The sequence below is a fragment of the Teleopsis dalmanni genome, chromosome 2 (assembly GCF_002237135.1).
Source record: "Teleopsis dalmanni isolate 2A chromosome 2, ASM223713v2, whole genome shotgun sequence".
Taxonomy (NCBI): domain Eukaryota; kingdom Metazoa; phylum Arthropoda; class Insecta; order Diptera; family Diopsidae; genus Teleopsis; species Teleopsis dalmanni.
Window position 1 is genome coordinate 224,441,912 of NC_051847.1, and position 22,658 is coordinate 224,464,569.

At 31.8% G+C, this 22,658-nt stretch overlaps 4 protein-coding genes across 4 annotated transcripts; 3 read left to right on the top strand and 1 right to left on the bottom strand.

The window, feature by feature from the left end:
• Positions 1-427: 427 nt before the first annotated feature.
• On the top strand, positions 428-9,130 carry LOC119682567 (rootletin). The gene is made up of 13 exons (XM_038096038.1): positions 428-916; positions 975-1,286; positions 1,923-2,846; positions 2,905-3,056; positions 3,908-4,589; positions 4,655-5,165; positions 5,231-5,414; positions 5,470-5,645; positions 5,712-6,142; positions 6,198-7,043; positions 7,583-8,701; positions 8,758-8,933; positions 9,001-9,130. The coding sequence occupies exons 1-13, from the start codon at positions 428-430 to the stop codon at positions 9,062-9,064; spliced, it is 6,066 nt and encodes a 2,021-aa protein (XP_037951966.1). The 3' UTR covers positions 9,065-9,130.
• Positions 9,131-9,688: 558 nt separating this feature from the next.
• Positions 9,689-12,970, bottom strand: LOC119675245 (glutamyl-tRNA(Gln) amidotransferase subunit B, mitochondrial). Its single transcript, XM_038086434.1, has 9 exons — positions 12,537-12,970; positions 12,308-12,452; positions 12,144-12,257; positions 11,908-12,074; positions 11,704-11,852; positions 11,233-11,651; positions 11,034-11,170; positions 9,991-10,114; positions 9,689-9,931 (listed from the first exon to the last, which is right to left on the bottom strand). The coding sequence occupies exons 1-9, from the start codon at positions 12,611-12,613 to the stop codon at positions 9,710-9,712; spliced, it is 1,554 nt and encodes a 517-aa protein (XP_037942362.1). The 5' UTR covers positions 12,614-12,970; the 3' UTR covers positions 9,689-9,709.
• Positions 12,971-14,473: 1,503 nt separating this feature from the next.
• On the top strand, positions 14,474-18,995 carry LOC119675247 (hamartin). Its single transcript, XM_038086435.1, has 10 exons — positions 14,474-14,664; positions 14,735-14,966; positions 15,053-15,309; positions 15,384-15,836; positions 15,890-16,589; positions 16,651-17,279; positions 17,384-17,981; positions 18,036-18,193; positions 18,253-18,382; positions 18,465-18,995. Exons 2-10 carry the CDS (start codon positions 14,873-14,875, stop codon positions 18,839-18,841), a joined length of 3,396 nt encoding a protein of 1,131 aa, XP_037942363.1. The 5' UTR covers positions 14,474-14,664; positions 14,735-14,872; the 3' UTR covers positions 18,842-18,995.
• Positions 18,996-20,754: 1,759 nt separating this feature from the next.
• Positions 20,755-22,653, top strand: LOC119684283 (exocyst complex component 5-like; the record flags this gene model as incomplete). The annotated part of the gene is made up of 4 exons (XM_038098290.1): positions 20,755-20,953; positions 21,014-21,709; positions 21,839-22,056; positions 22,125-22,653. Coding segments are annotated over exons 1-4 (1,476 nt in total), but the record flags the coding sequence as incomplete, so codon positions are not given.
• Positions 22,654-22,658: the final 5 nt, after the last annotated feature.

Below are 22,658 nucleotides of genomic sequence, written 5' to 3' on the forward strand. Positions count from 1 at the left end.
ATGATATTTGTACGTCGGATAGCTCCAAGATGGTGGCAAACCGTGCAATGCGTGTCACAAAACATCAAAATCATAGAGAAGCATAAAAATATTTATGTATTTATTTTGCATAATATTGAAAGAGAATTATTTTCATGTTTAGATACATTTTGTTTGCTAATAAATAGGTAATAATTGGGGTGTACGGTTTACCTAACCGCTTCTATAAACGAAACATAATTGGTTTAAAAAAGTTCCTTGACAACAGAAATTATTATTAAATTAATTTACCATAGTACCATAGTAGAATATATACCATAGCAGCAATTTTAGATAGGTATGTTTCGGAGCACGATATTTATAATATTTCAATATATCATAATGTTTAAGTTCAGTTTTTAATACTAGTCGTCAAGTACTTATATCGTGCAAAACAATTTTAAAATAGATGCAAGCATATCGGGACAACTTTAAGCAAACTCCCTGTCCATCAGCTGTAGAACAGGTAGCACATACCAACCCTACGTCATCCTCACGCTTACCGTTCTCCAAGTCCGTACGTAGTCGCAGTGCAACGCAGGATAATTGCATAAATAGCATTAACGGTGCAAACGCAACTACACCCAGAATGTTGTCACCTGCTCCATCTATAGAACCAACTTCAACTTCAACTTCAGCTTTACTTAGGCAGAATCAAGAATTAAGACAACGTTTAGCTGAAGAAGCATGCAGTTATAGACGTCGCATAGACACCTATAAACAGGCACAACAAAATCAGGCAACCTTAGTAAGTCGTCTTCAGTCAAAGATACAGCAATATCGACAACGTTGCAGTGATTTGGAAGATCGTATGCACGACACCATTAAGCATACTCCAATTTCAACTTCTTGTGCCCCACCAAAAATAACAACTGGGCCAACATCTAGTCAAGTATTGGTAAGATGTAAAAAATATTCTTAAAAACAATTTCTACTAATATCACTCTATTTTTAAGTGTTCAACTTCATTGACTTTAGGTGGACAATCAAGTCTTCCATGTTCATCATCGCTAGATTCTCCACCCACCACATGTACGCGAGATTATATTGTACATGATGATAGTGGTGATATATGTCGTAAACTGGAGGATGAGCATAATAAATGCGAACAGCTTTTAACACAGAACAATGCACTCCGTCAACAATTGGAAGAATCAAATCGTACAAATGAAGCACTCACTACAGATCTACAGAAACTGACGAATGATTGGTCCAATTTAAGAGACGAATTAGTAATAAAAGAAGATGAATACAAGGAAGAAGAACAGGCTAGTTTTTTTACTATAACAATTATTACAATCACAAACAATTATTAAGTTTTTTTTTTTAAATTTATCTAAATCTAAATCTAAATTACATATCATACATATTTGCATATGCATATTGTTAGGTATAAATTTGGCAACTATATGTTTGTTATATGACGATTCTTATAATATCATAAATCTATTATCAAATAGTTTTTTGTAAAAAAATAATTAATAATATCTACATATGCTAGAGAGATGTAGTTATGCCACTCTAGCACTAAGTCAATAACGACATTCGAGAATCGAAGGACGATTATTTCGGTTAATCCTTCACTTCAGTGGGGCCACTTGTTGGACGGTGTGCTGTCCCAACGTCCCATCACAACATATATAAATATAGCAGTTATAATAGAAGTAAAACATTGTAAATATCGTGATGTTAGTAATATAATAAAAGTAATATAATAAATAAGCTATCTAATAAATAATAAATAGCTATATACTATCCAGAAAAATTTTCATAATTAATAATTATATATTAATTATATATGTGGAATCAAAAAGATATGAAATATAAATAAAAATAAAAAAGATCTAAAAATTACATTAGCCATATTTTGTAAATAATATATAGAAACTTTTGATATCAAATAGGCTTTCAAGGACTACTACAGCAGTGAACATAATCGACTTCTGAAAATGTGGCGAGAGGTTGTAACTGTTAAGCGTGCATTTAAAGATATGCAAAGTGCGATGAAAAATGAAGTAGCCAAAATGGGTTTAGAGGTCAATAGCGTATCAAAGGACATATCTAGTTCATGCAGTAATGTACAATTTATGGTACAACAAGCTAAAAGGACTTCGGATGAACAGTTGATGAGCTCTAAACGTGAAAATGACGACCTGCAAGCCCAAATCGCAACGCTTAAGGTACAATACGAAAGTGCACGTCATGAGATATTGGAGCGTGATCAACGGCTGCTTGAATTAATGAATCAATTGAAAAAACTTGAAGATCGTTGTGCTCAGGCTGAGTCACAAGCTGTACTCGCTAATAGATATAATGACGAAATTGAACGATTAAACACATCGATACGTGAAATTGCACAAGCTGTAGTGCAAGATGCTGAAATTGCTGATCGCGAAGCAGACGCCGAGGTTAATGGTTCAATGCAACACATGCATTTAACGCGTGATTCAGCATCAGTTGCGGGCGGTACAGCACCAACCAAATCACCTCGTCGCAGTTCGACTCGTGCATCACAAGCATTTGCCGAAAGTACTATCTCAGCAGTACAAGCTGCGTTACACAAATACCAATTGGCGCTACATGACATGCAAGTGAAGTTCCAAAACACGAACGAAAGCTTGAAATCAACAAGAGAGCAGTTGGGTACAAGCGAAGGTACGAAAAATTTGTTAACTACAAAAGTACAACAGCTTACTGAAAAGTTGGATAGCAGCAATTCGAAACTCTCTGAATTGTTTAAGGAGCGCGACAGCTTGCAAAAAACTTTGGATGAAATTCGAGCTCAAAAGCAACACGCTGAGTTGGGCCGTGCTGAACTCAACAACGCTGTAAGGATATCTTCTTTTTAAATAAATAATGTTCTGAATATATCATATCTTTTTATAGTTTGACAATCTAAGCACTGATTTTGAAAAGCTTCAATTAAACTATGGAAAACTACAAAAGAAAATTGATTCCCTTGAGGAAGACAAGAAAGCTGTTGAGGTGGAAATTCAACGAATACTGAAAGATAAGAATATAACTGAAATGAATCTAAGGTAAGCCTTTATTTAAAATACACTTATTTATTATATTATATATTATAGACGTTAGAGAATGTTCCTTTATTTCAAAAAAAGTTACTAACTTAGAAACAACTACGTTAATGTTATACCTACAAGAGATCTGTGTGTATTTATAGATCTGTATGTATTTATAGATCTGTGTGTATTTACAGATCTTTTACATATTGCTTTGTGGTAATACATATTCGCCAATATATGTATGTTACAAGTATATTAATTAAGTATCTTGATATTTCCAATTTAAAAATCTATATATTTTATGAGTAATGATTTATTCTCGAATTCATACTTTAGTGTATTTAAGGTATATTCAATTATATATTATTTAAACATATTTCTATTATTTCAACATTTCAAAATAAAATTCAAATAGTAAAATAAGTATATCGCTACATATCTCTATCCAAAACTCCCTGCCTGTGCTAATTTTCTATTTTGTAATTCAATATGTAAATTAAAATAAAATACGTTTTAAATATTATTTGAGATACAAATATATGTCGTAAAAATAATTATTGGTTCTATCGAAGCATACTTATTATTTATGACAATTTGGTATCTAATAAATTATTTTAGATTTACAATCTCTCATCGCTCTTATATATCTTTATATAATGAACTCAAAATATTTTTATATTTTTTTTTTTAATATTACATTTTACTGGTGACAAACTTTAACATAATAAACCATATAATATATATATATATATAAAGAGAATATATGAAGAATATATACATATTGGGGAACATTCTTTTCTATGCACCCAATAGAAATATCTGTTAATATTTACATAATTTTTGTGTGTTTTTAAACAAATTTTAAGATCGGAGGAGGATCGCAGCAGTCGTCTACGTGAAGAAACAATATCACTTCGAGAAGAACTTAATCGAGTAAATTTAAGTCGTGATCTGTTAGAACAACAGCGCATCGAAACAGAAAATATCATAAGTTTAATAGAAAAGCAAAAGTCGGATTTGGAGTATGATCTCGATAGGCTACTGTTGGAGAAATGCGATTTACAAGAACGATATGAAAAAATATCCAGTAACAATAATTCAACAACAGATGAGTTAAAAACAATTCAAAATTGTTTGACTGAAACGCAGGAAGAACGCAAAAAACTCCGCCTCGAAGTGAGTGCACAAAGTGATGAAATAAACATACTTAAGAAGGAACTTTGTGCTGTTGAGAAAACCCGCCTTGATTTGGAAACAGAAAACCTATCATACAGCGAAAAATTAAAGTGTCTACAATTGGAGAAGGAAAAAATATTACAAGATTTAGCATGCGTAACCCGCGATCGTGGAGATATACACAATCAATTAACTGCCATGTGTCGCAAGAAGGAAGCATTGAATGAAGAGCTAATGAGAATACGACAACGTTTGGAACAATCGACAGAAACCAATAATCGGTTGAATCGAAATTTAGAAGAAATAGTTAAAGATGTAGAAGAAAAGCAAATCGTTATAGATTTGCATGAAAAAGAAACACATCGTCTGCAGGTATGACAAAAAAAATGATATCAAATTATTTTACATAATAAATTCAATATTTTATTTTATTTCAGGAATTATTGGCCGCGCTACGTTCTGAGAAGGAGTCTTTAGATGCTGTACTATTTGATACGAATACCACTTTGGAGGCTACCGAAGTTAAAAGAGATCAACTAGAAAGAGATCTGCAAGATGCTTTGGTGCGCGAGGAATCGCTAAAGAATCATATTAGCCGTTTACAAAAAGAATTAGAACAATGCCAGCGAAGAGCTCTAGAAACAAAAACGCAATTAACGAATGCAGCTAGAGCGGCTGAAAATGAGTATAAGCAAAATATAGCAGATATGAAGACTGCTGCGGAGGAGACCATCAAAAAGCATACTGACGAGATAAACCAATTACGCAGTGCTTTGGAGAAACGCATGCAACACGCTCTTCAAGCGCTGCAAACGGCTAAAGATGACGAAATTGAAAAATTGCAGGAACGCTTAGAGGCCTTGCAAGCACACTTGGAGAGTGTAATGCAACAACACGAGGAAGCAATGATACGTGCTGAAAATGAGAAGCAACAGGCGCTACTAATGGGTAAGTTTCCTAAATATCACCTTCACATTATTGAAAGTTATTTATTTTATAAAAAAAATTTAAAGCCCATCGTGATAAGCAATCTATTGCTGATAAGTTAGAATCAGCTGCGAAACAATTGAAATCAGAACAAGAAGCGTTGGATCGTAATAAGCGTGAGAATAATGCAAGAGATGAAAAACAACGGAGTGCGATAGCGCAACTAAAGGATGAGATCGTAGGTATACGCACAAAGGAAGAGGAAAACAAGTAAGATCCCGAAGCTAAATATGAATTTATTTAATATCTCATTCTTTATTTTAAGGATCAAATTAGAAGAATGTATACGTAAACAGGAAATTCATCTCACCACTCTTAAAGAAGAGCGAGACAATCTGCTACGCTTAAGCGAAGAAGTCAAAACAGAAATTCGAATTAAAACAGATAAAATGGATGGAGTCAATAATGAGTTACAAACTGCTTTGCGGTCAGCTAAAGAAAGTATGTTCCAATGAATCAAATTCTTTTTATTGATTTTGTATTATTACAATTTTAATATTATCACAGATGAAGTACATATTGAAAGTCTACGAAAAGAACTTACGGATTGTCGCCGACAACTTGCCGATAGTAACATTGAGCGCGACAAGTATGCAAATAGCAATAAAGAGTTAAGAGACCATGTGAAGCGAGTGGAAAGTGCGAAGAGAGAACAGGCTCGAGCGATTGAAGAAAGTCTACAGAAAATAAGCAATTTAGAGGAAAGTAAAAACATCCTTGAAAATGAGCGAACGCGATTAACAACAGTGCTAAAAGAGACCGAGAATAATATGTCTAGGACTAGTCAAGAGTTGAACACAACAAAACAGACATTGCAAAAGACAAAAATTGAATTTGCACAAAAGGACGAGGGCGGCAAGGATTTGCAAAATAAACTATCTGCGGAAACTGAACTTAAAGAACGCGCTGAACAGGAGTTAGGTCAGATCAAAAAACAGGTAATATTTATTTTGAAATTAAAAGTTCTTTCAAGTTAAATTGAAATTTGTGCAGCTCGCAGATCTTGAACACAATTTATGCGCAACTAGACAGGAATTAGGTCGTGCACGATGCCAAGCGAATCAAGAAGAACACCGTTTCCATAACCGAGAACAAGAGTTAGGTGCGCGTATGGAAGAAGCTCGTGGTCGTGAAAAGCGTTTGGAAGATCAAAAACACAATTTGGAAGTATGCTTAGCAGATGCGACCCAACAAATACAAGAGTTAAAAACACGTTTGGGTGGAGCTGAAGGACGTATTCGTGCACTTGATGAACAGCTAGCTTGTGCTGAGTTACACAAACGTGATACTGAACATAAGCTCAGCTCTGTGGCACACACATTACGTCGTATAGCCGGAATACAAATTGATGGCACAGTAAATTTGTCACATCGTTTAGTTAGTCCCTCAAGACGTTTTAGTCCAGGTCGCAGTGTTGGCGGACCCAGTTGCCACGATTATGATACGAGGAGTACATCGCAATATGCTGAGGCACCAATCGACGTAGACCCCGATCTAGTGCGTAAGGGTGTTAGAAATTTAATGCATCAAGTAGCTCAAATTGAACGTGAGAAGGATGATTATAAAATGCAGCTAGCCAACTGTAAAAAGCAGTTACAGGATGCAGGCGAACAACAATTGCGATGTGATGCCAAAGTATCAAAACTGCAGCAAATAATAAGACATTTACAAGAGGAAAAGAGCAATTTAGATACTGAACGGAATATGAAAGTAACTTCATTAAATGCTTTAGAGGACAAATATAAACAAAAGGTGGACGAATGCCAACATTTACGTGAAAAATTGATACAAGTTGAAATGCAATTGACCGCTACTGCTGAGGAAAACTCACAAAACGAGGTAAAAAAGATTATTTTTTTTAAATTATTTATTACATTTGAATATTTTAAATTATTCTTAATTAAAAAATTATTTAACAAACTATAAACTAAAAATTAAAAATACAAGAAATCAATTTCAAGGCGATTATCTAAGATGCAGTGTCATAATTTGAGAAGAGATCGAGTCCATTCCAAAACCACGTGGTGGTGCTTATTGCTGCCATTAGTGTTATACCGTTTGCAAAGATGGCGGCACTAATCGCTTCCGCTATTTAAAATAAATATCTTTAAAATAATTTTCAAAATAAAAATTTTATTCATATTTTCAAATAAACTTCTAATCTATAATCTTTCCTTCACCCTTTTGAATGAAAATAGCCGCTTTCCTTTATTAAATATAAAAACGATCTCTCATTATTTGTCGGATCCAAACTGCTTCTACTTCGATCCAAATACTTGCCATAAAAATCTTCTTTTTACTCCTTTAAACCATATAATGATAATGATATATATAATGACATTATGATAATTAATGTGCAATGTTTTACATTTTCATAGGATCGGCTTGAAAAGTGTCGTCAGCATGCTGCAAAACTAGAAAATGAGAAACGACACCTACAAGAAGAACTGGCAAAGGCCGATGGACGTGCTAGCAAACTTGATCTGCAACGCGTAGCTTTGGAAGGAGATTTAACACGCTTGCAGATGGCTCTTCAGGAAAAAGACAGCAATTTGCGACAAGCACAAGAACGCCTTGATACCCAGACTCGTGCTTTGGCACAATTGGAGGATCGTTGTACATCGCTTAAAGTTACTGTAGATCAAATGAAAGAACGCTTACAAAAAGCCGCAGTTACTGAAACAGAATTACGCGGAGATATAAAAACATTAAACAAAGAATTATCGGAACAAGGACACTGCAGCCAGGCGAACGAAGACAAGCTTAAACTTTTACAAAAAACCATACAGGCAGCTGAAAATGAAAAACGAATTTTAGTGGAGCGTTTAGATAATTCCCAAGCTTCTGTTAATGAATTACGCCGCAGTCAGCAAGCACAATTGGATAGCTCTCAACGCTTGCAGGAACAAGTGAACGACTTGGAAGTGCAAAGATCTGCCCTAGAATCTCAGCTTCGAATAGCAAAATGGAATCAAGAATCGAATGAAAAAGGTGCAAATGGAGCTGATAAAAATGAAGAAGAAGAACTAAGCCGTCAACTTAAGTCATCACAACGTGAAAAATCGGAACTCCGTAATAAATTACAAGCCTTGCAAGATAAAGTAAAGTATTTAGAATCGGATCGTAAAAGCAAATTTTCCAGTGGAAACGCATATGACAAATCTGAAAAAGCAGAATCACTATATGACGCTGGAGACTATGATTCAAACCGTTTAGAATCATCAAATCAATATAAGACAAAATATAGTTGCGGTTTAGATCATGCGACTATTGAGCAAGAATCGCGTGATTTAAGACTTAAAGTGCGACGTCTTGAAACTCTACTTGCTGAAAAAGAATCTGAACTGACACGCTGTAAGACACGTATCCATGATAGTTCAAAATGTATCGATACCTTAGATTCGGAGAGATACCGTAGCGCACACTTACATGCAGAAAAACTGCTCGATGCACGTGAGCAAGCACACCAACAACAAGTTTTGCGTTTAGAAAATCAGGTATTAATACAATATCTATAAGTTACAATTAATATTTAAAAACTCTTTTAAATAAGATATCCATGTTACGAGAACAATTGGCACAAGAAGCCAAGCGTCGCCAGCAATATATACTTAGAAACACTAAGGCAAATAGAGAAATGCAACATTTGCGTAACACTTTGGGTGACTCTTTGAGACTAGTCTCACAGCATCCTTTGGACCCATGCGTATTAGAAAATGAAACAAGACGGTAATATATTAATTTATTAAATAAAAATACTTTAATTTTATCGTATTTGAATGATATATCTTTATAGTTTGGACTCTGCACTTTCAATGAGCTTACCGCCAACTTCATGTCGCGATTATGAACATGACTGAAGATAAAACTATAAAAAAATTATTAACAATTAAAACTGCCATTGAAAACTTTACGCATTTTATATACTACGCATTTATCGAATATATTTATATATGTAAAATATATAATATATATTTAAATTATGTGTTAATTACAATTACATATAATAATTTGATATTTTAACACTACCATTTAGAATGAATACAATCACGTAGTTATCACACTTGGATCCACAAATATAAGTACATAATAAATTTTTGGCTTATTTTATATTCTTTTTTAGATCTTTTTTGGTTAACTTTATATATATATTAATATATATATATTTTGTTGGATCTGAAATTTATGAAGCATGTTTCATATTCATTATTTTATGATTCTAGCTTTTCATTGTCTGCTAGCCTAGACAATAGAATATAGTGTGTTTACCTTAAAATGTAAAAAAAAAAAATTAATATTTTTTAAACATACATGAATCAAAAAGAACTATATAAAATAATTGGAGTTCTGCTTCTCCTCTTCTAAAAAGAGAAACCAGAACCAAAAATCTTACAATTCATATTCTAAACATCACAATGACAAAAATTTTCAAGTTTATACATATATAAAAACAGACTTTTTAATAAAGCAAACACGTTTCAAAATATTTTAATAATAAAAGTTTTTTATTTAACTTTAAGAAGTTTTTCCAAACAAGTAACAACAGATTTCATATTCGCCTTATTGTTGGATAGCTCAGCTACTGCACCCACAAGCGCGTACAAGACTTTTGATTTGCCCTTTTGATATTGTTGAACAGCTTTAGGTAGCTTCTCAATAACCTTTTTGCATAATTCCTCAATGGCAACGGGATCAGAAATTTGTTCCAAATCGTGTTTAATTATCAACTACAATAAAATCAGACGTTTTAATAAACAATATTAAAAAGCACCTTTAGTACACTCACCGTTTCTATATCTGTATCTGGATTGTTATGTACTATCTCTACAAGACTTTTAGCTGCTAGTAAGTTTATTTTTTCAGCATGTAGATATTTAAATATATCTTTTAAATGATTTTCTGTGATATTACTAAAAACAATATATAATTTTTTTTATTTTAATATCGAATTTGTGGTGTTATTCCAACTTCCTGGGCACGCCTATGTGACAAGGGATTTCAATAAACGCAGCTATTTTGAGCAATATTTTTCACTACCTTTGTCAATAGAAACAAGTTTTTGTAATATCTGGCATTAGTCTGAAATGTTTACAATTAAGCTATCAACAATAAGTAGACTTATTACTAGTTGCTTATTGCTTATTTAATAAAAATTACAATTGAAAAAATTGCAAATACCAGTAAATATTAAACAGCGTATGTTGTTCTTGTAATTGCGACCAATATAAAAATTTCGCAACATGTAATTATATATTTCGTGTGCCGATATTTCGAACAGTAAGTTACATAGTGACCGGCATATAGTATAAAGAAAAAAAAAAGCTCTGAATATTTGATTTTACTAAATTCCGTTCTAAAATCAGCGTGATCAAGAAATTGGAATCACCACGAATTTGATATGCATCAATCTATAGTGCTAGAAATATATTCAACAGTTAATTTTACAATAAATAATTGATGAATTTATAAGCTAAAGTACTATTATGCAATAATATATTATGAATTCATTTGAACCGCATTCATTTTGGATTTAACAATTAATTAAAAGGACATTCACACATTCAGTTCGTTAAAAATTAAAATGAATTAATTATACTTGAGGTGGATTGTAAACATATAATTATTTGTAATAATCTTATACCTCATTGTATACTATATAAAATTGATTACTTCTCTACTTATTTATATTTAAATTTCGTAATCTTTTTAAAATAATATGGATTTCAAATGTGGCTTGAATGAGGAAAAATAATACTATAAAGATATATTGTATTTATATCAATATTCAAAATTCTGTTATAGCAGTATATTTCATATAAAGGAATTTACCATTGGTTCAAATCGATGTTAGCTTTATTACAGAACGCCAGTAAGTCATTTATTAAAAAGTTAGTAATTGTCTTGTTTGATATGGCAGGAAGACTGTTTATAATACTAAAAAAATAATCCAAAAGCACAGGCTCATTCTAAAAATATCAATAAAACAAATGTTACCATTCATTTGATTTGCAATATATCTTAAACTCACAACTAATATTATAGCCGTTTCATTATTAAGCTTGTAGGTATCCTTTAATTTTGTTCTAGTTTCCTCCGGTAGTTCTGGTAATTCATTAGTTATTTGATGAACAGAAACTAGTCCATCATTACTAGTTTCTGCCATAGATATGCGTAAAGGTGGTAAATTAGGCTCTGGCATAAAACGATAATCTTGCAAAACTTCCTTATCACGCATGCTTATTGTTCGTTTGTTTTCCGCATCCCACGCTCGAGTTTCATTTGTGACGGAATTTCCCTGCGTGACGAGTGCTAACTGACGATTTATTTCATATGTTATTGCATGCGCAATGTTGCGTACTGAGCCAATATTTTTTACTTCTGTACGCATACCATATGGATCTCCTTCTTGATGTATAGATATGTTTGCATCAACACGTAGTGCTCCCTCTATATTATATACATATTAATACCTAAGCTTACGTACATCTACATATATTACCTTCCATTTTGCAACTACAAGTTTTTAATTTTCTTAATATAAGTATTAATTCCTTGACTAATGAAGCAGCTTCTTCTCCAGTTTCTAGGTCCGGTGCAAAAACAAATTCTATTAATGGAAGTCCGGCACGATTAAGATCAATAAGGCTTCTATTAATTTTTAAAAACTTTATAAGAGTTTTGAGTAAAATTTTGTATTATGTACCTCTTTAGTATATCATCATGCAATGATTTTCCACTATCTTGTTCCAACTGCAGTTGTAATAACCTCGCAGTTTTGTAATATACTTTCTTGCCTGGCACTAAAACAGGAAAGGTTATTTTTCCATTATTAGCTAAAGCAGATCTCTGTTGAGTAATTTGATATCCGGCCTGAATGTATAGCAAAAGTATTAATGTAGAAGTATATTTACTATACTAACAATTCGTATATATTGTTACCGGTAAGTCAGCATAAAAGTAATGTTTCCGATCGAACATGGAAATTTCATTTAAACAACACTTCAGTGCCAATGCCGTCTTAACACCGTATTCAACACATTTCCGATTTAACACCTGGGAATCAACATTTTTGACAGTGTTTTAAAGAGCAAGTAATTACTTACAGGTAGTGTGCCGGGAATAGAAGCATCAAAATATGAAACCGCAGAGTTCAATGGTGCACCAAATGCTGTTTGGCTACCAGAGAATAATTTCGATTCCGTTGAAATTTGTGCGTGTACTTCTAAGCCAACGACACTTTTCCATTTTCTTTTTGTTGTTTATATAAATTAAACAAATTTTATGTTAAGCCTCAGTTTGCAGTTCACCATAATGTGCAATAATTTTACAAACCTTTTAGTTAATTTTGAGAGTTCAGGTTGTGTTGTAAGATTGCGTATAATGCGATTGTTAATAATATTTTTAAACATTTTCTTATTTACAGTCTCACTCAAATTTCTTCTCAAATTACCAAAACAATAACATATGTTCAGGTACGATCATATGTGTTCTCTACCAGGTTTGCCATATTGTCGTAAATGTAAGGGGTATATACCGCAACGTAGACCCAAAGTTAACATTTAACTTAGAGATTACATTACACCTAACATATTATGTTCAGTAGTAGTACGTTTACACAGCTCCAAATGACTGACTTGATTCAATAATCATAAATGAGAAGCAAATGACTGATTTCTACATACAAAGTCTCATATACTCAATTGACTATTTTTGTACACATAAGTTCCAAATACATTCCAAATGCAAATGAATGCATTGAACACACCCTACAAAAATATTTCATGGCATTTTGACAATTTGAAAAAGTTGTTTTTGACATATTGACACAAAAAATGTAAACAAATATTTGATTGTTGCATTTGATTTTGGATTGTTTGCAGTAATGGGTCGCGAAAATTTATTGAAAAGAAAAATTTGTTTTTCCTAACTAACGCAGTTGGTCTGTAATAATCTATTTTTTATTTTGAATGTAAACAAAATAAATTACGTCTCTTCATATAAAATATACATTGACAAATCAGCTGTTTGAAATGAAAACAAATGAATAACCACCAATGTAAACACTTTCAAATCACTGACTTAAAATGAGTCATTTGAGGTCATTATAAGCGCCATATTATATAACTTTATTACGTGATATTTGTTACGTATTTTTGTTTCTAATTTTTTTATATATTACAACAGATTATATAGCAAGAATAATTTGTTGTTAAAGCCAATTGTGGAAAATATTTCCCCAAAAAAAAAACTGTAATAATATTTTACATGCATGTTATTATTTGTGGTTAATTTTTATTTATAAAATATATATATTTTCAGAATTTTAGGGTAAAGTGAACATAAAGAGAAATTATTTTTTAAAAATCTATAAAATAGAAGCTATTAAATAGTAAGAATATCCATTTACCGTTTTTTTTGTGAAGAAAAAACAATACAATATTCTGTTGAACTTTCTTTTTTTTTTAGATATCTGGATTGAGTTTTTGTCAATCAACACTTTTATGTCAGTGAACTAATTAATTCATTTGTTATCGTAGGAAATGTCTTAGTAGGCATATCTTTTTAAGGTTGCTGGGTTTAGTCTAGTGTTATTTTAAAGTACCTATCTTTGTTTCTTACAAATTTTTTAGCAATTAGAGCCTTCAAAACTTTGTGAAACTTTGTATTTCTCATATCCCGCTGAGCGTTGACCATTCTTTTAAATGCTATATTTTGATACGTTTGAAAATTTGATAGTTTTTTAATTGCTTTCCGATATGACAATCAACCATATAGCAGATTTGACTTTATGACTGTTTTGTACAGTAATGTACAATTTATTTTACATGACGATTTCTAATACAAAGTTGCCTTGATTGTATAGTTGGATTTTTGACTATAAGATTACTTTAGAGAGGTTTTCGAGAGCAACATATGTAAGTGACGTATAGAAAAAAATAAATAATGTGCAATTTATAATTCACACATTTAAAAATTAGAGATATTTTATTTTGTGTGTTATAATACTGTTGCGTTTATAACTTTTTCCATCGGAAGTTTAATTATTAAAAGTCGGTGGTTATGGCAATTTAGCTCTCAAAATTTGTACTTCATGTATTACCACATTACAGTTTTCTGTTATACAGCAGTTCTATTGGACGCAGCTAGCTTGAGTATGTCTGGTGTGTGCATGACACTGTTTTGTCCTAGCTGATTGCTTGCTTCATTGCATCATTGTTTACAATACATATGACAATAATATTAATATGGCATCTCCATCTCGACGACGAACAAAACAAAAACGACGATAACATAGTCCAAAAGAGACTGTCACTTGTTAAAATTTTCGCTAATTCTTTTGCAAGAAGAAGGCAATGATGTACACGACTAATCGGGAATAACTCTTTTAATATGTTTTAAAAACTCCTTTGCAATAAATTTAATATAACCAAAGGTTACAAAAAAAATGAAAGAAGAAGGGGTAATGTTTTTTAAGCGAAAAACCAAAGTAATTTTAGTACGGTACTATTTACATTTTGTTCTTTACTTAGAACCTGGCAACAGCACGAAACGAAGCAATTTATAGAGTTGATTTGAACTCCACTTGCCGAAAGAGCAGTAGCAAAGCACTAATAATAAAAACCAAAAGTTAAATAGTACATAATATCAATATTGAGCAAAACTGCAGCATGGACTTCGAAAAAATCTTCACCGATTTAGAATCAAATCAAACTCATGAATGTGAAGAGGCCAAAAGGAAATTAGTGGATCTTTTTAATCAAAGTAAGTAGTTTTGTTTTTATATGTATACTCCTCTCATATGAGATTCCTAAAAATTAAAGATTATTTTTATATTTTTTAACATACAGATAAAGAGCAATGGGTTGTTAATCTAATGATGGACTATTTTCTAAAAACAGGCTCGCAACGGATTAGAGAAGTACTAGTTAAAGTTCAACCTCCTCATGACACTTATATCTTCGACAATTTGTCTGAATGGCTGAATAAACAACAACATCGAGTTCAAGCATTAAATTTATTCTCGTTTGTGGTGCGAAAACACCCTACTTGGTTGTATAAGGTCGAAAAGCATCGTTTGATTAAGGATGTTATTAAACTGATATCGGTAACATTTAAAATTAACATTTAAAATTATGTAATAAATTGTATTGTATTATGTATTGTTTTAAAATTGTGTAGAGTGAAAGAGAAATTGAACGGGATATTGTTCCATTAATGAGTGCCCTATTATGCATAATTACTTTGTTGCCTATCATACCGAGCTTAGTACCTAGTTTTCTTAAAGATCTCTTTGACGTTTTTGGCCGTTTAGCGTCTTGGAACTGGCAAAATTTAATGCGACCGGTCGACTATAAATTTGTGCATTTACAGCTTGGTTTACAAATGTTATTTCATCGTCTCTATGGCATGTATCCTTGTAATTTTTTAGCGTATTTGAATGAGTTCATCAAAAAGGAAAGAGGAGCAATTTTTCATCACACAATTAAGCCACTACTTGAAACCGTTCGTGTCCATCCAATGTTAGTTACAGCAACAATAGAAAGTGAGAAAAATCATTCACGTTGGAAAGAGATGGAACCACACGATGTAGTTTCAGATTGTGCAAAACTTTCGTTGCCTAATTTATACCAGGTAATATTTATTAACATTTGATTTAATAGAATTCTACATACTTAATATTTTAGGATACAAAAACTGAGCACATGTATCAGCTATCATCAACTAGTTTACTTGATACACCCAGTGGTATGCACTCGTCTACAAGTATAAGCAGTGTCAGTAGCAGATCTATGTCTGAGTTTAATCAATTAAAGGGTACACAATATCGTAAAAATTATGCTTCTCGATTTGATTTTGGTGAACATAGTATGGTAGGTGGTAATATATGGAGTCCATACAACGAAATAAATTTGCCTGGATCTGTACCATTAACTCCAACACCGTCTTGCATTAGAACTAACATACCTACTCCTTCCAATTTAAACAACATAATAGGGGTAACTGGTTCTTCACCTCCAGAAGCAGCTGTGGAGGCCACTCCAGAAACTACTCCTCTCAAAGATATTAAAGAACTCAAAAACAATGCCTTATCCGCCACATCAGCTAGTGTTAATCCAGTTGCTATTCGTGCCATCTTTCCTACGAGTCAACCGTCATCTCCCATGCGCAAGGAAAATAATCATTTTAATTTTTCGGATGATCAAACTAATTGCTCAACAATAATTGATCAAGAATTAACTAGCACAACTTTTCGCAAAGTGACTCACGTTACAAGGCACGATCGTAGATTACAGCAAATATTACAAGATCGTACATTTTCACAGAGTCCTTTTCAAACAATTGAACAAGCGAGGCAAGGTTTTCGTTCGCCATTTGATGACAGCTGTAAGTTTTTAATAATTTATCTCGAAAGTTAATTTACCCAAACTCTACTTATCTCATTTAGCCAAATGTGATACTCCTGATATGGATTCTGATTTATCATCTCATTTACAAAATTATACTCCAATTATGACACCAACGCCTATACCCACACCTACAGCTATAGAAGATACAACTAAAGTTTGTGACGACTGCAACGAAACTGAAGGATCATTATGTTCTGCTGGTGGATTGCAGATACCTAACAGCCGATCATTAGCTAAAAGTATCAAACGGCGTAATCGTATGGCAAGCTATTGTTGTAACGATTATAGTTACAGTAAAGGAGGTGCAACCAAAATTTTATCGAATGAGACTGAAATAATTGATTTGAAAGTCAGACGCACGAAATCTTGTTCATCACTAAACATAGTCACAATGAAAGAAATAGATGAGGACGAGGCTAAAATGTTGGCTATTGCAAATGCTACCAAAAAAGCTGTAACAACTTCTTACGCTAATGCCGCTTCCCAAACTATTAAAATAATGCCATGTGAATATGAGGACATTTTGTATGAGATGTTGTTAGAAAACGAAAAGAAACGTAAAGAATATGAAAGGAGTCTGATAAATCCACGAGAGATGTTAGATCAATATATCGTAAATGTTATAAGAGCTCAGGGAAATTTAGATTCTGTTTGCCGACAAGATCAGGTAAATAATGAAATGTATAATGGGAGATTTTATTATACTCTTTTTTTTTTCTATTTTTATTCTCTTATTTATACTACTGAAAATTTATTATTTTTGATATATAGGAACAATTTCAATTATTATACCTATTGTTGCAACATGAACGGAATCGATGTGACGTACTTGATGAACGTATTCGTCGATTAATGGGCCGTAGTCGAGATAAACGTAGTCTAGAATCGGAACGTGATCGTTTGAGAGAGCAGTTAAAAAAATTTGAAACAAAGAACGCGGAACTTATACATCAAATGGAAAAAACTAGAAAAAGTGCGTTTGAAAAAGAAAAGCGACATATAGAAGAGTTAACAGCACTTAAATCAAACTATCTGAATGAACTGGAACAAAATAAGACTTTGCGACAAGATAATGAAAGTTTGCATACAAGGGTTAATGAAGAAATGAATAGTTGTAGAGAAACGAACTATGAATTGGAGTCACTGCGTGGTCAAATCTTTAATATGAATACTGAATTGCAACATTTGCAGGTGCAGGCTGATATTGGGCAGCAATATAAGCATGATTTAGCACATCTGGAAGCAGAGTTCATTATCATGGGAGAAGTTCAAGTGAAGTGTCGTGATAGATTACTTGAATTGGACAATTTCAGAGCACGGGATGAAGAACAGCATGTATTGCAAGATAGCTACAATATAGAGCTTAAAAGTAAATAGGTTTCCATTTATAGGTGTATATAAATAAAAAAAATTATTCTTTTAGGTGTAAAGCATAATTTGGAAGAAAAGTCATCTCAGCTCGAAAGCGCTAAACACAAAATCGGAGATCTACAGACACAACTAACTAACAATGAGAAGGTTATAACAGAACAAAAACGGTTGCTGAAAACTGTAAAAGATGAATATGAAGAGAAATTTAAGGTATAAAATTAAGAAGCAAAAAAGTAAGAATTTTTCAATTTTGAAAAAATCAATTTTAGGCATTAAATAAAAAATATGAAGTACAAAAGTTTATTGTCATGCAAATGGAGGAGAAGATAATGATGTCGCAAATAAAACCACAAGCTCCTGTGGCACTTAACACATGCTCACCGGATACAGATAAGACAGGTACGTTCCATATATTGTATATAATAGTTTTAAAATATTATTTGTTTTGATAACATATATTAATTAAATTTAAATTAATTAGATGTAGCTTCTTCAATGGATCGCAATTCTCCACTTTCAACATCACTTGCTTCTAGTGAAAGTCTTTCCGCTAGTCTACGTTCAACAGAGCTACGAAATTTACAACAATTAATTGAAGTCCCATTACCTGAAGCTAGCAATAGCATAAGTATAATTGGTGCAAACGCTAACAACACCATAGAAAATACACGCTTGGCAACAGTAGATTCTACGGCTACAAACACTGCCAATCTGCCTATTGTACTTGCAATCAATCCGGCCGCAATAGCAGGGCATAATCTTGATATATTCACACAACCCCACCCACATTTACATTTACAGCAACAGCAACAGCAACAACAACAAGAACAGAACCCACAACTGCAGCATAAGAGATAAACAGTAAAGAAATGCTGTCAGCATATATTGTGGAAATCGGATTAAATAATTTACAATTGTTGAAGCTTTTTTTAAAGGTTAAATTAATCGAGTTCTTTTAAAAAAAGACCTCAAATAGCAAATCAATAAAAAGATATTTAATTTAATTACAACTTAATGTTATGTCAATTTCCAAATTTATATTTTATAGTGAATAACATCATTACAAGAAATTTAAATGTTTTTTTTTTAATAAAATTTATTAGATTTATCAAAATTGCTTATGAAAATTGTTTGTGGTTAATTTTAATATGTTTTGCTTAATATGTTGTTATATATATAAATATTTTTATTAACTATTCAATTGTATATTTTTAATTATTAAATTGTAATTATAAGTACTGAGTAAACTCAAAGAAGGTAAATTTATATAAATATGTAAGCAGACTTGAGAAATATTGTGAAAAGTGGCATGCATTGTAAAAACAAAAAGGAAAATAAAAATATTCTTGTAACTTTTTATTGAAATACATATTTTTAACAAAAAATAAATAAAATAAACATATTGCCGATGCATAAGATGTGTATTAATCTAATATAATATTTCATTATTGATCCTTTTATTACATACATATGCAGACCGATACTTAAAACCAATGTGGTATCCTTTTTTAGCTAATGATATGTAAATATATAATATAGGTAAATTACCAGATTCTGTTTTTCTATTTTTTCAATGTAGTAAACGTGTGCTGGACGTTTCTTGCGACACAGTTTTACCTTTTGTAAATTGCTGTTGAGTTGAATTCAATTCGTTTTCGCACTTTTGTGACCTACCTAGCGATCACTGTCCTTCACATGGAAATCACCAGTTTTAAATTGGCGAAATCATGTTTCGCATGTCTTAATCGATGGAGAGTGTCTACCATTGCAAGCCACAAAAATGTAGACTTAATTTGTGTGTGTTTGCAGCTCAATGTCACGTATGTATTAAGTTAATACGCGGCGTAGTTTTTTCTGGTACCATCTCTTAGTTAAACCAGAAAAAACTTATGCATACACTTAGTATAGTATAGTGAATTGTGTACTATCCACAATTCACTAGACAAACATATTTTCACAAAATATATCCATAAAATATAAAATACATATAACTTATGTATATTTGAAAGATACTAAAAGGTGCAATGTATTATACATTTTAGTCCGATGAATCAGTTACCTTGCCATGCATTATATTACAACTAATCTATTTCAAATATTTTAATTTAAAGCGATTAGAAATTGATGGGGGCACAGGAATTTTAAAACACTTAAAATAAATAGAATAAATGATAGATCCAAAATTTTATTATAAACTAAATTGAGGTTTAGGCAAATTAAAAAATGGTATTTTGAGTTAAATTTTTATTTATTTAGTTGCAATTTGAAATAACAATCGCATTTCTGACTATAAAAATGGTGATACTTGACACGAAAATAATATATAATAATTCAACGTTTTATGATATGACCTGCAAACAGTTCAGATAATACTAGGTGGATTGATAATTACTTGACTTCACAACAGGTGGCAACGCCAGAACAAAATCAATTATATTTTGTATATCTGGCAACTTTTAAAAGACAGCTGTAAAAGTTTTGACTTTATCAGATGTTTGGTTAGTTTTTTGCAAATAATTCCAATAGTTCACTTTGTTAATTTTATATAATATGGCAAAAATTGAATATAGTTCAGTCATAAAATTCCTCAATCAATCCACCTACTATATAAAAAAAACTTTTGTAATTTTTAAACTGAAGGAAACACTAGACAGTAGATAAAACTAAAATTAAAACTGTTAAATATTAAATGAATATACAAAGTATTTATAACATATTAAATTAATATAAAAAAATATTTATAACAACTATACAGGTAGACTTATTGTTATTGCAATTATAATAGACGTAATTACAACATTTCCTACATGGTATTAACTGCGAAATTGAATTGTCAAATGTTATGACGTCAGAAGTAAGGATCAGCTGTTACAATGCAAGAAGTCAATTTTGTGTTTACGCCTTTCTTTTAAGTGTAAGAATAAAATTTAAAAGAAAATGTTATCTCAGTACATGGAAGAATTTGAACAGGTTGATAATTTATTTAAAAATTAAATAAAAATTTAATTCAAATCGTTTTGAAAATTTAAGGAACCTTTTGAAGTAACCGAATTTATTGAGCGGCTCACTTGGCGTACCAACAATGAAGTAAACAGTGGCACTGGAGGAGGAGATGAATTTAATCCAGATGCTTTGCGTGATACTTTCATACAAACTATTAAGGACTTGAAAATACTGCAAGACAAACAACAAACGAAGTGTGAACGCTTGGAAGATTCATTGAAGCAGGAGCAATTAGCGCACACAAAACAGATAAGTAAACTACAAGAACGACATCAGACTGCAATTGACTGGTTTGGACAATTAGATGAAAAGATAAATTCAGTAGCTGGAAAAATTATTCACCTTGGTGAGCAATTAGAAAATGTAAATACGCCACGTAGTCGTACTGTTGAAGCGCAAAAGTTATTAAACTATATGTCTGAGTTTTTAGTCGCAGGACCTATAGTTAATGACATATTCAATGATCCGAATCGCTTGTATGAAGCAGCTGATGTTATACAAAAGTTATATGCAATATCACAAGATTTGCCAACAGAAAAATTTTTGGACTCAAAACGTAAAATAGAAAAGAAATATGATGAAGTTGAGCGAAGGTTGATCGAAGAATTTGCTTCAGCACAGAAAAGTGAAGACATTGAAAAAATGAAAAAATTAGCACAAATATTATCACAATTTAAAGGATATACACAGTGTATCGATGCATACATCGAACAAAGTCAAATGGTAAGCGGTGAATATTAAACATATGTTATATTAAAAATAATTCTTATATTATATTATTAAGAATAATTTTGCTATCTATAATTATTTATATAGAAATATATATATATATAACAATTTTTACTTTTGTAGACACCATATGGAGGTAAAGATATATTTATTGGTATAGTTCCTATGTGCAAACATCATTACGAGATCATCAAAAAAGTGTTTGCAAATCCAACACAGGTCATGTCCAAATTCATACTTAATATATATCAATTAAAATTACATCAGTACTCCATTACTAAGTTGGACGATAAAAAAGATGAGGAGAAGTATTTACGTACTTTGTATGAACTTTATTCGCGGTACATTCATATATTACTATTTATTATTTACTTTTATTGCAATATTTTAATTATGATATGTATTTTAGCACATTAAAATTATCGGCAGACTTACAGGTTTATATGTCTCCCATAGACGATGATCTACTTAATAAATTGACGCAACAGATTTTTACAAAGCATCTTGCCGGCTATGCTGAAATTGAATCTAAATGTCTTACAGCTAAATGTTCCACTGAATTGGAGAAATTTTATTTAAGCAAAAAGCATCAAAAGAAACAAACAGAACGCTTCCAAGAATTAAGAAGAGATATGCAGGCATTAATTGGCACGCGCGCAAATATAAACATAGCACAGATTGAAGATTATGGTGGCGAAACGTTCCTTTCTGAAGAATTAGCTATAAATATGTTGCAAGAAGCCAAGGGTTCATTTAAACGCTGTCGATTACTGTCAAGTGAAGCAGAATTGGCTGGCAATGTTATTAAGTTAAACGATATATTATTACGTTTTTTAATGCATGAGCATGTTAATTATGCCTTAGAGTTAGGTTTGCAGGCAATTCCTATCGCCGAAGGAAAATCTTTTCCACAGATGTATTATTTTGATGTTGTGCAAAAAAC

Bases quoted from the DNA above. Each gene is read 5' to 3' on its own strand.
- LOC119682567 (XM_038096038.1), top strand. From the start codon at position 428: ATGCAAGCATATCGGGACAACTTTAAGCAAACTCCCTGTCCATCAGCT. The intron at 4,590-4,654 runs GTATGACAAAAA...ATTTTATTTCAG, and splicing joins AAGAAACACATCGTCTGCAG to GAATTATTGGCCGCGCTACG. The intron at 8,934-9,000 runs GTAATATATTAA...ATATCTTTATAG, and splicing joins TTAGAAAATGAAACAAGACG to TTTGGACTCTGCACTTTCAA.
- LOC119675247 (XM_038086435.1), top strand. From the start codon at position 14,873: ATGGACTTCGAAAAAATCTTCACCGATTTAGAATCAAATCAAACTCAT. The intron at 14,967-15,052 runs GTAAGTAGTTTT...TTTAACATACAG, and splicing joins AGTGGATCTTTTTAATCAAA to ATAAAGAGCAATGGGTTGTT. The intron at 17,280-17,383 runs GTAAATAATGAA...TTTGATATATAG, and splicing joins CTGTTTGCCGACAAGATCAG to GAACAATTTCAATTATTATA.
- LOC119675245 (XM_038086434.1), bottom strand. From the start codon at position 12,613: ATGTTTAAAAATATTATTAACAATCGCATTATACGCAATCTTACAACA. The intron at 12,075-12,143 runs GTAACAATATAT...CTATACATTCAG, and splicing joins ACTTTTATGCTGACTTACCG to GCCGGATATCAAATTACTCA. The intron at 9,932-9,990 runs GTGAGTGTACTA...ATTTTATTGTAG, and splicing joins CAGATACAGATATAGAAACG to TTGATAATTAAACACGATTT.